This window comes from Hyposmocoma kahamanoa, unplaced genomic scaffold (genome assembly GCF_003589595.1).
Source record: "Hyposmocoma kahamanoa isolate Upper Pololo Valley unplaced genomic scaffold, ASM358959v1 80027, whole genome shotgun sequence".
NCBI lineage: Eukaryota > Metazoa > Arthropoda > Insecta > Lepidoptera > Cosmopterigidae > Hyposmocoma > Hyposmocoma kahamanoa.
In genome coordinates this window covers 1,942-15,045 of record NW_020654052.1, presented here as the reverse complement: position 1 = coordinate 15,045, position 13,104 = coordinate 1,942, and the positions used below count along the sequence as shown (strand labels likewise).

The 13,104-nt window shown below is 35.5% G+C and overlaps 2 protein-coding genes across 2 annotated transcripts; both read left to right on the top strand.

The window, feature by feature from the left end:
* Positions 1-862: 862 nt before the first annotated feature.
* On the top strand, positions 863-4,596 carry LOC113233986 (regulation of enolase protein 1-like). Its single transcript, XM_026469214.1, has 3 exons — positions 863-1,579; positions 2,566-2,722; positions 4,265-4,596. The coding sequence occupies exons 1-3, from the start codon at positions 1,379-1,381 to the stop codon at positions 4,504-4,506; spliced, it is 600 nt and encodes a 199-aa protein (XP_026324999.1). The 5' UTR covers positions 863-1,378; the 3' UTR covers positions 4,507-4,596.
* A 1,313-nt stretch (positions 4,597-5,909) lies between these two features.
* On the top strand, positions 5,910-9,353 carry LOC113233985 (regulation of enolase protein 1-like). The gene is made up of 3 exons (XM_026469213.1): positions 5,910-6,149; positions 7,399-7,555; positions 8,527-9,353. Exons 1-3 carry the CDS (start codon positions 5,952-5,954, stop codon positions 8,766-8,768), a joined length of 597 nt encoding a protein of 198 aa, XP_026324998.1. The 5' UTR covers positions 5,910-5,951; the 3' UTR covers positions 8,769-9,353.
* The last annotated feature ends 3,751 nt before the right edge of the window (positions 9,354-13,104 follow it).

Below are 13,104 nucleotides of genomic sequence, written 5' to 3'. Positions count from 1 at the left end.
ACATATATATATTGTTTCATTTGTACCTAAAACGGACCTGTACAGTTTTATTCTTTAATAAAATAATGCCATTAACAAAATAAAAATGTGAAAATAATCCATTTTATAAAGCGCGCATTTTAAGAATAAGGCGACAAAAATTTAAAATTTGTAATTAATAAAAAGTCCAGAACTGGTGAATTGTATTGGTGTCATATTCATCATGATAATGCCAAATTACACACATCTTTGTTTTTGTTTTTGTTGGAATCTATTACCTCATCCACCATATTCGTCCGATATAGACCCTTCAGACTTTCCCTTGTTCCAGTCTTTACAAAACTTTTTGAATTGACACGACTTTGATGACGAAGAGACGATCATACGACACTTAGATAAAAGAATTTTCGTGAAGGGACAATATAGGATATGACAATGATAACGCACAGATTCATATTCCCACACCAGGGAAACCGTTTATCGCGGGTGCCATGGGTGTCCATGGCACACATAGACAACCACAAATGACACCCAAATTCAATGTAAGCCATACAAATATTTCTCCCGGTCCCGGGAATTGAACCTTGGCAGACCAGCATGGTAACCATTCGGCAACAGAGGCAATAATAAAGGTTCCTAAAACAGTTTCCTTATAGATAGATACTCGTATAACTTTAAAATACTTGATAAATAAAAACGACATATACCTACACGATTTTTTTAATTTATTTAATAATTACAAAAACATTAACACGGTTTCACTTTACATTCTTAAACCTAAACAGATTTGTATGAGTGTTGCAACTCCTCTAACATAATGTATAAAATAACAATTTTATTAAACGTAAACCATGTACGAAAAAAAAAGAAAATATAATGAAGGTATCACGCAATTAATGTTAACAAAAAGTTATACAAGCCACCGATTTACCGCCGTATCAGAGCGAGCGCTGTTGCAAGGAAACGAGTTCTACTCTCAGCGCTATACGCGCGCATACATATTATTATATATGTATAAATAAATATATCTAAACACATTTATACTTACTAATAAATATACACGTTGCAACCTAGGACCGTGATGATATTTACGCAATCCGGTTTTGAAAATAGGGAGCAGCTTAAAATGTCGAATTTCAGATCTTCTATGGTTTTCCCCATACTAACCCATTAAAAAAGAACTGTACCTATACTTACGTCATGAGCTCTAATGTTCTATGTTGATGAAGTATAATATAGGTGATAAATAATCGCTGCCTATTTAAAACGTGTGGCCTATAACTTTATCTCGCATCGTTACGTAAAATTATCTAAAGTAATCGTCCATAAAGTGTTACGATAATTTTTGTTTTTGTAAATACAATTCCTTACTGTGTGCTCTGCACGCACTGTAATAATAATGGGGCTCACAAAGCTTGGTAATATAACTTTATCTGATTTCACATGGTTGAATAAGCCATCGAAATGGAAAATTACAAATAATGTTCTTCACGTAACAACGGACAACGAGACCGATTTTTGGCAAGAAACTTATTATCATTTTAAACATAATAATGGCCATGTTTTTGGAGTGAACCTGGACCAAAATTTCACCTTTACGGTAAGTGTAAATTATACTACAACAACTCGCATCAATACTTGAGTCAATCTCGGATCAGAGTTCACTGTACATGGAAATTATCATCATTTAAGTTAAATATTATTTAATAATTCACAATAACGTAACGAATAATAAAAATGGCAACAATAATTATAGAAGCAATATAATATTTCACTTTGATCTTGCACTTTTTATCTCAATAAATAAGATTCAATCTCAATTTGATAAGATTATATTCGAATATTAAAGAAGCCTTAGAATAATAACGCATAGAATGATAGTTTCATATCAAACGAACTGTCACAAGTGAGGCAAAAATCAAATTCATGTAGGCTAGTTTTAGTAGTAGGTTAATTTTCGATTTTAGTGAATATTTATATAAAAATACAAGTTGAAACGCGTTACTTCCTTGTGGAATGTCATGTTAGTGTCTATTTTATGTTTGTCTGACGCATTTTTACACTCATTTACCGCACATTTCGTCATTTTTAGCTAAAATTCTTGAGCTGTTCGTGGTGCAAGTTGACCTTGAGCACTGAAGGCCCGCCCGCTCGTGTAGGCCCTTTAGGCGCGCTTCAATTTGCCTCACTTAGCGTGTGCGGACTAGGTTTCTATGCGTTATTATTCTAAAAAAGTAGCATTGAATAAAAAAGTTACCAAAACGTGCGATTTATGATTTACGTATCAAATTTATATTTCATTCATTTGTGGCATCACAGGTTGTCGGCGCAGGCAATTACTTAAATAACAGCAAGTTAATTTGAACTAAAATATTAGAAATGAACAGTAGGTAACTGGTACGCGTTTAATGTCGGCGGCCGGGCGGCGGCGGTCTCGCGTCCTTCTGCCCCTTTCACATGTCTACATCAGTGGCGCGCCGCAGCGCCAACAAGGGTTATACAAAAAGCCACACACTTGGACATTTATAATCTGTCATGAAGCATTTGAGAAGTTTAACTAACTTTACGAGTTGTTATAAATTTCAGGTGTGCGTAGAAGCCAATTTCACAACGCTTTACGATCATGCAGGTCTGATGATCTACCTGGACGAAAAGCACTGGCTTAAAAGTGGTATTGAATACTACGATGGTCAGGCTGTGATTGGTAGCGTGCTTACCAATGAGATTTCGGATTGGGCTTCTGGTAAGAGAAAATTTAGTAGATCACGACGCCATTTTTTCCAATTATAACGTATTCATTGTCGCACATAAAGATTTTTTCCGACTATTATTATTATAAATAATTATTTTACAGAACATTATGTTGTTGTTACTACTATGATATTGATATATGATTGAATGATTGGATTCATTAGAGGCTTATAGGTGACACGGAATTAGTAGAGGCGAAGCTACAGAGCCTTGAACACCGCCGTAAAGTTTTCTGCTTATCGGCATTTTACAGGATATATCACGGCGAGAGTGCGCTGGAATTACACGATTTAATTCCGCCTTCCCCTTTCAATCATCGGGGGACTAGACGCAGTTTTAGATTCCACCAATATGCTGTGGATGTTCCAAAGATTAGCACGAAGTGTTACGTTTCTACATTCATATGGCAAACGGCTATGGAGTGGAATTCCCTGCCTTCAAACTTGTTCCCTAAACGTTATAAGTTGGACCTTCTCAAGGCGAGAGTGAATAGGCATTATTTAGGTGTGCATGCTACATCGTCGACCTTGTCGTTACTTTCCATCTGGTGAGATGGTGGTTAAATACGCACTTACATTTGCATATAAAAAGATGTTTTTTGTTAAAATACTCCACAAGTTTCTTATTATTATTGATAGAAAGATCATAGCTAAAGCTGCCACGGTGAGGCAACAGACACTGGTTCGTGTCCAGTCGGATCGAAGGAATTTTTCTTTATGTTTGTTCGATCTTTGCAATAACAACAATAAGATTTTGAATAGCAAACCAGTATGTACTATGTCTGCATTAAATTGCTTTTCACAGCGAGTTTCGTAAATCCCATAATCCCTGTTAAAATCTCACCTCGCGCCTGCTTAATCGACTGATGATAAAAACAATCTTAACACAAGAACTTACGGTGAACTTTCAATTATAATACATATGTATTTACGATTAGCTTTGTGAGTGTTTTGGGTGACACTAAACTCACAATGTATAATTTAAATAAAAAAAAAAAGTTTCCGACGATTTTCAATTTAAACTAAAGGTTGGAGTATTGCACTTTATGGATGTGAAACATGGACACAAAGAGATAGGGAAAGATTAGAAGCTTTTGACGTGTGGTGCTGGAGGAGAATGAAGGGCATAAGTTGGACAGAAAAGAAAACCAATGAGGAAGTACTGAGAATGGTAAACGAGAAAAGAACGATCCTGAATACTATACAGTATAGACGCAGGAAAATTATTGGACATTTGATACGACACGACAACTTCTTTAAGACCATTTTGGAGGGAAAGATCCAGGGGAAGAAGGGAAGAGGTCGACCTAGGCGCAGTTACATAGACCAAATTAGGGAAAAGGCCGGTGTCGTGTCGTATAAAGAGGTCAAGGAGCTGGCTTGTAGGAGAGATGACAGGAAGATGCTCCACCGACAAAAGAATTACAAACTCTTAAGTTGGATGATGACGATTCACTCATCATATAGATATTTTTAATAGGGCATAAGATAGATATTTTTAATATGGCAACTATATTGGCTAATTTTGTTTACAGGCGAATTTCCCGGAAATCCAAGCAAATTCTATCTCCGTCTCACCAAAAAGGATGATGTACTATGCGTCAAATATTCCACGGACAATAAAACCTGGGTGCTACTACGGCTAGCCCCATTCACTAAGACAGGGCCGTGCTTAGTGGGACTCATGGCATGTAGCCCCACCAGGGACGGCCTCGAAGTGAAATTCAGCGATATTAAAATTACAGATAATGCTGATGACATTTTACGTTCTAATTAACGTACTTATTTTTTAAATAAAAATTCAATACATCAGAACATTCTTTTGATTTGTACTTGTAAGTGGTTTGTATTCTGAATAAAAAAAAGTAAAAGTATATTTGAGGTTATCAGCGCAAAACCAATGTAACGCATATTATAATTTTTTTTCTACATTATTATTTTGAATGCTATAATTACTAAACATTTGTTTTACCGGATTAAATGGGTGTCAGATTTTAAAATAATAATTATATTAGACAGGTAAATACATAAGTAGGTACTCATAAACCGAAGTACAAACACATTTTATAGTAGATATGTAGGGGAGACCGGGGCTGGTAGTTCCCGGGGTAAGTTGTTCTCACAGCAATAACTTTGCAAGAAAAATGTATAGCAATATACATGTGAAACACGTCGTTAAAGCGTCAGGTGATGCACATTCTCGGCAGCCATTTCAGTTACTCCGGCGACGACGGAAGTATGGCTATGTGCATGGAGCTGTCAAAACATCAGGTAAGTACATTTTTTTCCGCCGATTCATACGTAACTTTTCCAAATCGTAGTGACATTAGTAAGGTAAAGTAAATCTTACTGTTTGAGTATTTTTTTCATTGTCTATTATTTTGCCGGTATGTCAGCCTTCGTATAAAAACGTAATTTGGCGCTATAAGTTCCTCCCTCGAGGGGCTGGTTGTTCCTAGGAACAACTTCCCCAATTGATTTGCAATCATACTTAAAAATTTTATGACCATTTTTCTTTGTTTTAAGGATGCGAAACTACAAAGGGGCTCTTTTCAAATATTTAGATAAGATGATAGAGTCACTTATGTGTGTCTCAATTGTGATTAAGATGAAGAAATGAGCTATGAATAATATTACTGATGAATAAGAATGTAGTTGTTTTTTTAAGTTAGTTGTGCATAATATAAACATTACATACGTACAATTTTAAAAAAGGTTGTTTTATTTATGAAAATCCTTGTTATCCTGTGATAATTTAGGCGGAACAATTTGCATCAAAAGCGGAACTACGCGCCCCAAAGCGGGGCTGAATGTTCCGCTCCGAAATTTGTCAAAAATTTGCCTCTATGAAAAAGACTATTGAGATATTAGTATAAGCGACTATACTATTACAAGAAGCGATAAACATTTGTTCAACATTTCCACATGTTGAAAAACAAATCCTTCATTTTCAGTATAAAATTTCAACTTATTTGAAAATCGGAACGTTCAGCCCCGCTCTCCCCTACATTATGTTCTCAACTCTTTCGCGTAAGATACAATTGGCAAATTAACTTAATGTAATATCATAATTATGAGCCATATTAATAATTTATGGCTAGTAATTACTATAAAATAGTGTTATCTAGAATAAACACTAATAATTAACCCGGCACGGTTAAGATTAACTAATAAATTTGTTGTTGTGCACATAATTCGTTATTGTGGCTTCAGAACAGCATAATGGCGCCCGCGTTTGAAAATATAACTCTATCTGATTTCAAATGGTTCAACGCGCCATCAAAGTGGGAAGTTACAAATAACATACTTCACTTAACTACGGATAATAAATCCGACTTTTGGCAGGGAACTTATTACCATTATTACCCAAATTCTGGACACGTTTTTGGAATAAAACTGAATTATAACTTCACTTTTACAGTAAGTATTGTTTTATGATACATAGGGTCGTATTTCAGAACTCTACTCAATGCTCAAGTCAGGACTTGAGTATGATTTTGTGACGGTGTGACCTCCTTATACCGTCATACCATCGTATCGTATCGTTTTTTCTTCTTCTACTCATATTTAAATTTAAAATTGTTCCATTTTACCTCGCATTCTGATTTTCTTTCTTTCCATCGTCACTCTCTGCGCGACCGCGGTAGCGAACATACCATTATTTATCTTTTTGAATTGTTTACTAGCTATATTTATACAGTTTACATTTTAAAGATTATATTTGTTAAAACCGATTAAATATCTATAAACTGGACTTTCAAGCTAAATTTACTAAATAAGACGTTGGAGACTGCGAAGCTGCGGAGGCTATTACTGCTATCCAGGCTACACACCATTACAATCCACCAGAACGCACCCAGCACCAGCAGCACCTCCACAATTTATAGAACTAGATATCATACTCAAGTCGTTGCCAATAGGGTTGTATTTCCAGTGCTTGAAATCATACTCAAGTCCTGACTTGAGCACTGAGTAGAGCTCTGGAATACGACCCTAAGTAACGGGACGACCAAGTCCATAACAGTTGCATTGCTAGTCAGAACTTTAAATCGCAAAAATCTGATGGGCACTGCACCCGTCAACATGAGACATATGTTGACAAGTCACATGTGTATATAATTTCAAAACAGGAATGCAGTAATGCTCACATTATTGCTTGGCGGAGGAAATAAGTAAGGTGGCAGCATTTCCAAGAACGAGCTCTTTCACGAGCAGCTCTACTGCTACTTAATTGGAGGTTGTTTCATAACTATTTTTATATATCTACCCATTAATCAGTAACTACTTCATAATTATTTCATTGTTAAGTATAGAAAATCTGTTTTTAAGCTGTAATATAAAGAAATTTGCCTAAAATACAGGTACACATTTACCTAGTTTAGGCATCGCAATTACACATATTAGAAAGCTATACATTAAAATGTATAGCTTTCTATGAAGATTGTATAATTTAGGTTCCCTTCTTAATGTTTATTTTAATACTATAATGGCTTTATTTACATTTGTTTTATTGTTTTGTTTTATTCGTTTGTATTTAGGTTAGCTTTTTTATACTAATAATATTGATCAGTGACTGATGATTTAAAAATTTGGCAACACCGGAAATTTATTGAATTGAAGAGTTACCACAACGCGTTTTGTTGTTCCAAAAATTAGTTTTTTTTTTCAGGTGTGTGTAGAAGCAAATTTCACGTCGCTCTACGATCAGGCTGGTCTGATGATCTACCTAGATGAAAAGCACTGGCTGAAAACTGGCATTGAGTACAATGATGGACAGCCTATGATAAGCAGCGTGCTTACCAACGAGATTTCCGATTGGGCTACTGGTAAGGGCAAAGGCGAAAGACTACGTAAACGCCTTACTATCAGGTGCAATCTCGTATTGTTGCTTAATGCTTTAGTGCAAAGCAGAATTTTAAAATATTATTTAGAGTATTAAATTAACGAATTGTGATAAAGTAATACAATAGGTTTTCTCACAGACTATTACGTTGGTTTTCTCATTAAGGCAGTGTTGCCATAGTCCTATAACCGAAAATTACGTTTCTTTACATGAAAAGATACAATCTTGACGCAAAAGTTACATTGTCGTTTTTTTAAAATCAATAAGTCTAAGTATTAACTATGTAGGTACTTATGTAATTATATACGCCTGTATCTGTATGTATGTAAAATTTATAGATTTTATTTTGTTTGCTCTAACACTGAGTTACATTTTTGGGTGCGTTCGTAAACTCTGTATTTAGAATAATAAACATACTTCAATTTAAAAGATCTTAAAAATATTATTAAAACTCCAGAGAGTCCAGTTATGAAAAATGTAACCATCTGGCAACATTGCATTAAGGCAAACATACGCAGGTCGAGTTTGAAAGTTAAAGGACGTGAGAACATTTTATTTTGAGCTATGAAATGAACATAGATTAAAACAATTTGGGTAGTAATAAATGCTCTGAAAAATAAATTTTAAATGAGCTAATCGCTTTTTACTGCGAAAACATTTCCATTTTAAAATCCTCGCATACGTGATCGATTTATGAAAAAAAAAAAAACAATCTTATGATAAATAGTAACGGTAGTATAGTATTGTACTATCTGTGGTAACGGTGAACTTTCAATTGTTTTCAGATGGTTTTCAATTTAAAATAGTTCACCATAAGAATTCTTAATCATCAAGTTCATTTTATCAAACGGTCGTCTTGATAGACATTTTTAATAGGGAATCATAAAAGGAAAATGGTGGCTATAATACCTATATACTAAATCTATGGCTATAATACGCAAATTTTGTTTGCAGGTGAATTTCCCGGAAACCCAAAAAAATTCTATCTCCGTCTTACCAAAAAGGATGACGTATTATGCGTCAAATATTCCACAGACAATCGAACCTGGGTGCTACTGCGACTGGCTCCGTTCGCTAAGCCAGGGCCGTACTTAGTGGGGCCTATGGCTTGTAGCCCCACTAGGGAAGGACTGGAGGTGAAGTTTAGTGAGATTAAAATTACAAAGGTTGCTGAAGATATTTTACATTCAAATTGATTTTTTTAATGTGAACGAAAATATATTAACGGTCAGTTTTTTTTTATATAAGAACGTATAAACTCAACAAAAGTTTTATTAATGGTTATTTTCGTAAAGTTAACCATGACTGCGTAAACGTAGTCATGTTTATACCTTTAATTAATCATTTTTAGACGTGAGTGGTTTGTTGTTGTGAATAAAATACAAATTGATGTAGATTTTTTTTCAGTACCTTTTTATCAGCATTTTCCCTGAAGATACTGTAGTAAAAGTTTTGACGACTTCCGCGGTCGAGTGGGCAGCACACCGGTTGTCAAGGTGTAGGCGTAGGCGTCTCAGAGGTCACGGGTTCGATCACCAATGTAGAAAACTAAATTTTCCATATTGTCTCGGGTCTGGGTGTCTGTGGTACCGTCGTTGTTTCTGATTTACATAACACCAGTGCTTTAGTTACTTACCTGGGGACCAAAGCAACAAGTGATGTTCTCTAATATTTATATTTATTTAATAATACACATTATGACATTATTAATAGTTACAACATCGATAACTGCAAGTTGATTGCATTAAACATGGCGGGTATTTTGTCCAGTCTGCCGTGGCCTTTTAACTTTTAATTTCTTTTATATTGTTGATGTTGTCTAATACTTAATATTAAAAAAGAGCACAACATTTTCAATAAAACCCGATGATTTTATAGTACAAAATTATTTATTTCACATTTTCGTGTCTCACGCGATATCTAGTGACATTTTTGTCTTATTATCAGCTGGAATGTACAGTACATAAGGATACAGTATTTTAAAATTTAAACAGTCCACTATGAGCACAAATTAACATACAATGATTAAAATTGTTCTAATCACTTGCGAACATTCTTAAAAATAAACTAATTGTTACATTTGAAAAATGGTGTCATCTTATTTGACACGTCAGCTTTTAGGTAACTTGTGGCCTCATTTGTGCCAATTTGGACCTGTTCACACAGGTCCTTTCGCCATTTGTAATATTGCAACGCCGTGTTCCATCGTCGAAGGGTAGGGAGCCCTATCATGGAAATCTAGCATTATTTGGTGACTATCTACCAGTCTGGCAGTTTGTTGACTACAAAAATGCCCGTCAGATTATTAAAAAAAATGTGCTTTACAGGAACATTGCCAATATCATGTTCATACATACAACACTAATTCCTAACCTAAGCGCTTAATATGAACTTTATGTAACTTAAAAAAAAGACTACATGGCAAAGCAGCAATAAACATTACAAATTTTAATATTATGCCAACCTAAATCTCAAAGATATAAATTTAATTATATTGGGATCTTAATTTAATATGGTCAACTGACTTTAGAGCCAGACATTAGAGACACGGCGACGTTTTGACACGCGTAATTGCTTCGCGACATTAAGAATTTATAGGCGGTTGTATCGATGTAAATAACATAAAAATGTGCATCGCGTTTGCATCTCGATTGTATCGCTACTTAAGTAGCTCAAATGCGCGCTTATGTGTGTCAAGGTAGCGTCGCGTTCCAGTTTTAAAGGATTAAGGGTGACGGTGAAATTACCGGCACATGGGACTAGTCAACTTATGTCACAGCCACGGAACAAACTAGCGGACCTTACGAATTTTTCTATATGCTTGTTGCTAATCTTCGTTTCTGGTTTTTAACGACTGTTTTACCGTAGCCTCATCTGTGAGAAATCTTGTCCGTGTTGCCAAAAAATTGTACATAGTGCCGCGAAATTTCCGAAGAATCAGAACTATCAAGTTTTTAAAATTTCCAAGTGAGATTTAAGTCGACTTTTATCACATTTCACACTCCTATACGAAGCAACATAAAGAACTATCCATAAAGTGCTTACCATTATTTACACAATAAACAAATATTTATTTTTATTGACAAGTGCAAAGTTTTACGATCCCTTGTTCCCATGCTACATGTCATCTACATAAGTGTACACATACAACAATACCCACTTCACATTTAGGGAAATACCATAGGAGGGCCCTCCCCGTACCTGACACGGCACGTTGGACCAAGGCCCCATACTCAGAAGAGCCCCCGAATACAAGTTCACAAAATAATTTGCTGCGTGATGCAGTTAGGGTCCTCAGTTGAAAACCTTTTGATGATTTTGCCAGTTGATGTTTTCAAGTAGTTTTTGGCTTTCAAAAGGGACACCTCACCTTCGACCATTAACTAAAGACGGCCCTGCACATAAGTCAGATATGCTTTTGGCTTATGAAAGGGGTCTATTACCATTTATATCGAGGTCCTTCTACTTAAGACGACCCAGCGCCTGAATGAAGTACATTTTTAGCTTTCAAAAAGGCCTTAATTTACCCAGGGGCCCCCACTTAATACAACCCCATTACATAAATACTCATATCGAACACAATACTCAGTTTAACTGACTGAAGGTTCATTATCGATTGGCTCCGTTTTGATTTGGATTTCCATGTTCTGTGCGGCGTGTAGATCTGGAGCGTCTTTTGAACGTTCGAGGTTGTACATCTGCAGAGCGAGAAACAAAGTGTTTGTCAAAAAAACCTTTAATAGTTTTATGAATTAATACGGAAAAGGAGCCAACTAACATTTTTTTTCCATAATTGACTTACAGAGACTTTTTTGAAAAATAGTAACCACTTCGCTGGCATCAAGTATATAACCAGAAATAGAGATAAATTGTCATTTAATTTGTTTGAAAACTATTCTGCCAAATCATTACTGTGACAACTGCGCTCCGATTGGCCAGCCCGAATTCGAAACAATTGGCGGGTGTCGTGAATTGTGTCACTTCAAACCGATCAGTTTAACTTGAACTTTGCTATAATGGGCGAAAATTGCAAAATTACATATTTAATTACCGATGAAATGTGATTCCATTTGTTTTATAATTAGATGTTTTGCTGTTTTTCCCACTCCACCGAATGGTACAGCCTCCATTGTTAGCGATGTTATCTTTATTACAATAAATACAGAATATTTTGGCGCTGTAGTATTTCAGCTTTCTAATTTGTGATTTCGGCGCAAACGCGAGTTGATATTTAAAAGTGATATAAGGCGTATTTGCCTGATGATTTGCTGCCAGGGCTGGATAGCCCTTATTTTGTCTCTATTTCTGGTTATATACACGACGTTCGCAGGCCACACCACGAGGGAAGTTAAGCTAACTTAGCTTTAGTTCACGTAGCAGTGGCATAGTACCATATATCTGTTCACACCGCGAAGTAACCTAACCGAGCTAAGACGCGTAGTTGATTGCATGCAGCTATGTGAGCTAAGATAACTTAGTTTAGTTTCGCTATCGGTGTGTTCTGCGTTTTATACTAACAACCGGAGACGGGCAGTGGGTTAACACTCAATCAACCCACCCATGGTGTTTTAAAACGTTTCCGGCCAAAATCGTGGGCAGAAACTGTCAATTACAATTTCATAAACTATATCACAAAGGCGCTCTTTTTAGTTCTGAATTAAAATTCTATTTGTCTATGGTACTCGCCACTGAGCTGAAAATTTTCATTTAAGTTGTGTAAACAGAACTATAAGTTTCAAAAAACTCAATTCAAACGCTATCAAACACTATACTGCTTCTTGATTGGTTAAATTGGCCTAAAAGTCTTACACGACTTAATTAACTTAACAAGTCTTGATCGGTTAAAATATATGCGGTACTTGGCCAATTCTATTATATCTCTTTTGAGTTAGCGTAGTTATTTTCTATTGAATAAAATAAACATTAGTGCCAGTGTTAATAAGACTATGAACACTAGAGCGAAGTGTCTTCCCCGTAACTAATATCAAAAGATATGTCGATGGACAATTTCTATTAAATAACTTACATTTATTTTAGAATATTATGTTAAAATTAAATTAATATTACTTATTAGTCTTGTAAAAAGGCTATATTGTAATTAGTTTAAGGTTTTGTTTTGCTTTATGCATAAAAAAAATATTCTCATCATCAAAATCTCTTTGTTATAATTATTAATACAAAGATGAAACATTTAGAAAAATCCCTTCGATCCGGCCGGATTCGAACCGACGTCTTCCAGCAAACCGTGCCAGACGCTATGCGTATAACTAAGCCACGGAACGAACCAGCGGTTTTCACGAATTTTTCTATGTGCTTGTTTGTCCGATCTTTGTATCTGGTTTTTAACAACTTTTTAGCCGTAGCCCCGTATATGAGAAATCTATCTATCTCTTTGGTTTGTTGTTCTGTAGCGTTTGTTTGGCATTCATCGAAATAATATGAAGTGTGGTGTATGGTGGAATCTTGCCAAAGTACCCGTGGCATGTCACGGAGTCACGGTGCGTTGAAACTACTTTCCAGCGTAGCGCGCGT

Excerpts from the sequence above, each read along its gene's own strand:
- LOC113233986 (XM_026469214.1), top strand. The coding sequence starts at position 1,379 with ATGGGGCTCACAAAGCTTGGTAATATAACTTTATCTGATTTCACATGG. Across the intron at positions 1,580-2,565 it reads ACCAAAATTTCACCTTTACG|GTGTGCGTAGAAGCCAATTT; the intron begins GTAAGTGTAAAT and ends TATAAATTTCAG. Across the intron at positions 2,723-4,264 it reads GATTTCGGATTGGGCTTCTG|GCGAATTTCCCGGAAATCCA; the intron begins GTAAGAGAAAAT and ends TTTTGTTTACAG.
- LOC113233985 (XM_026469213.1), top strand. The coding sequence starts at position 5,952 with ATGGCGCCCGCGTTTGAAAATATAACTCTATCTGATTTCAAATGGTTC. Across the intron at positions 6,150-7,398 it reads ATTATAACTTCACTTTTACA|GTGTGTGTAGAAGCAAATTT; the intron begins GTAAGTATTGTT and ends TTTTTTTTTCAG. Across the intron at positions 7,556-8,526 it reads GATTTCCGATTGGGCTACTG|GTGAATTTCCCGGAAACCCA; the intron begins GTAAGGGCAAAG and ends TTTTGTTTGCAG.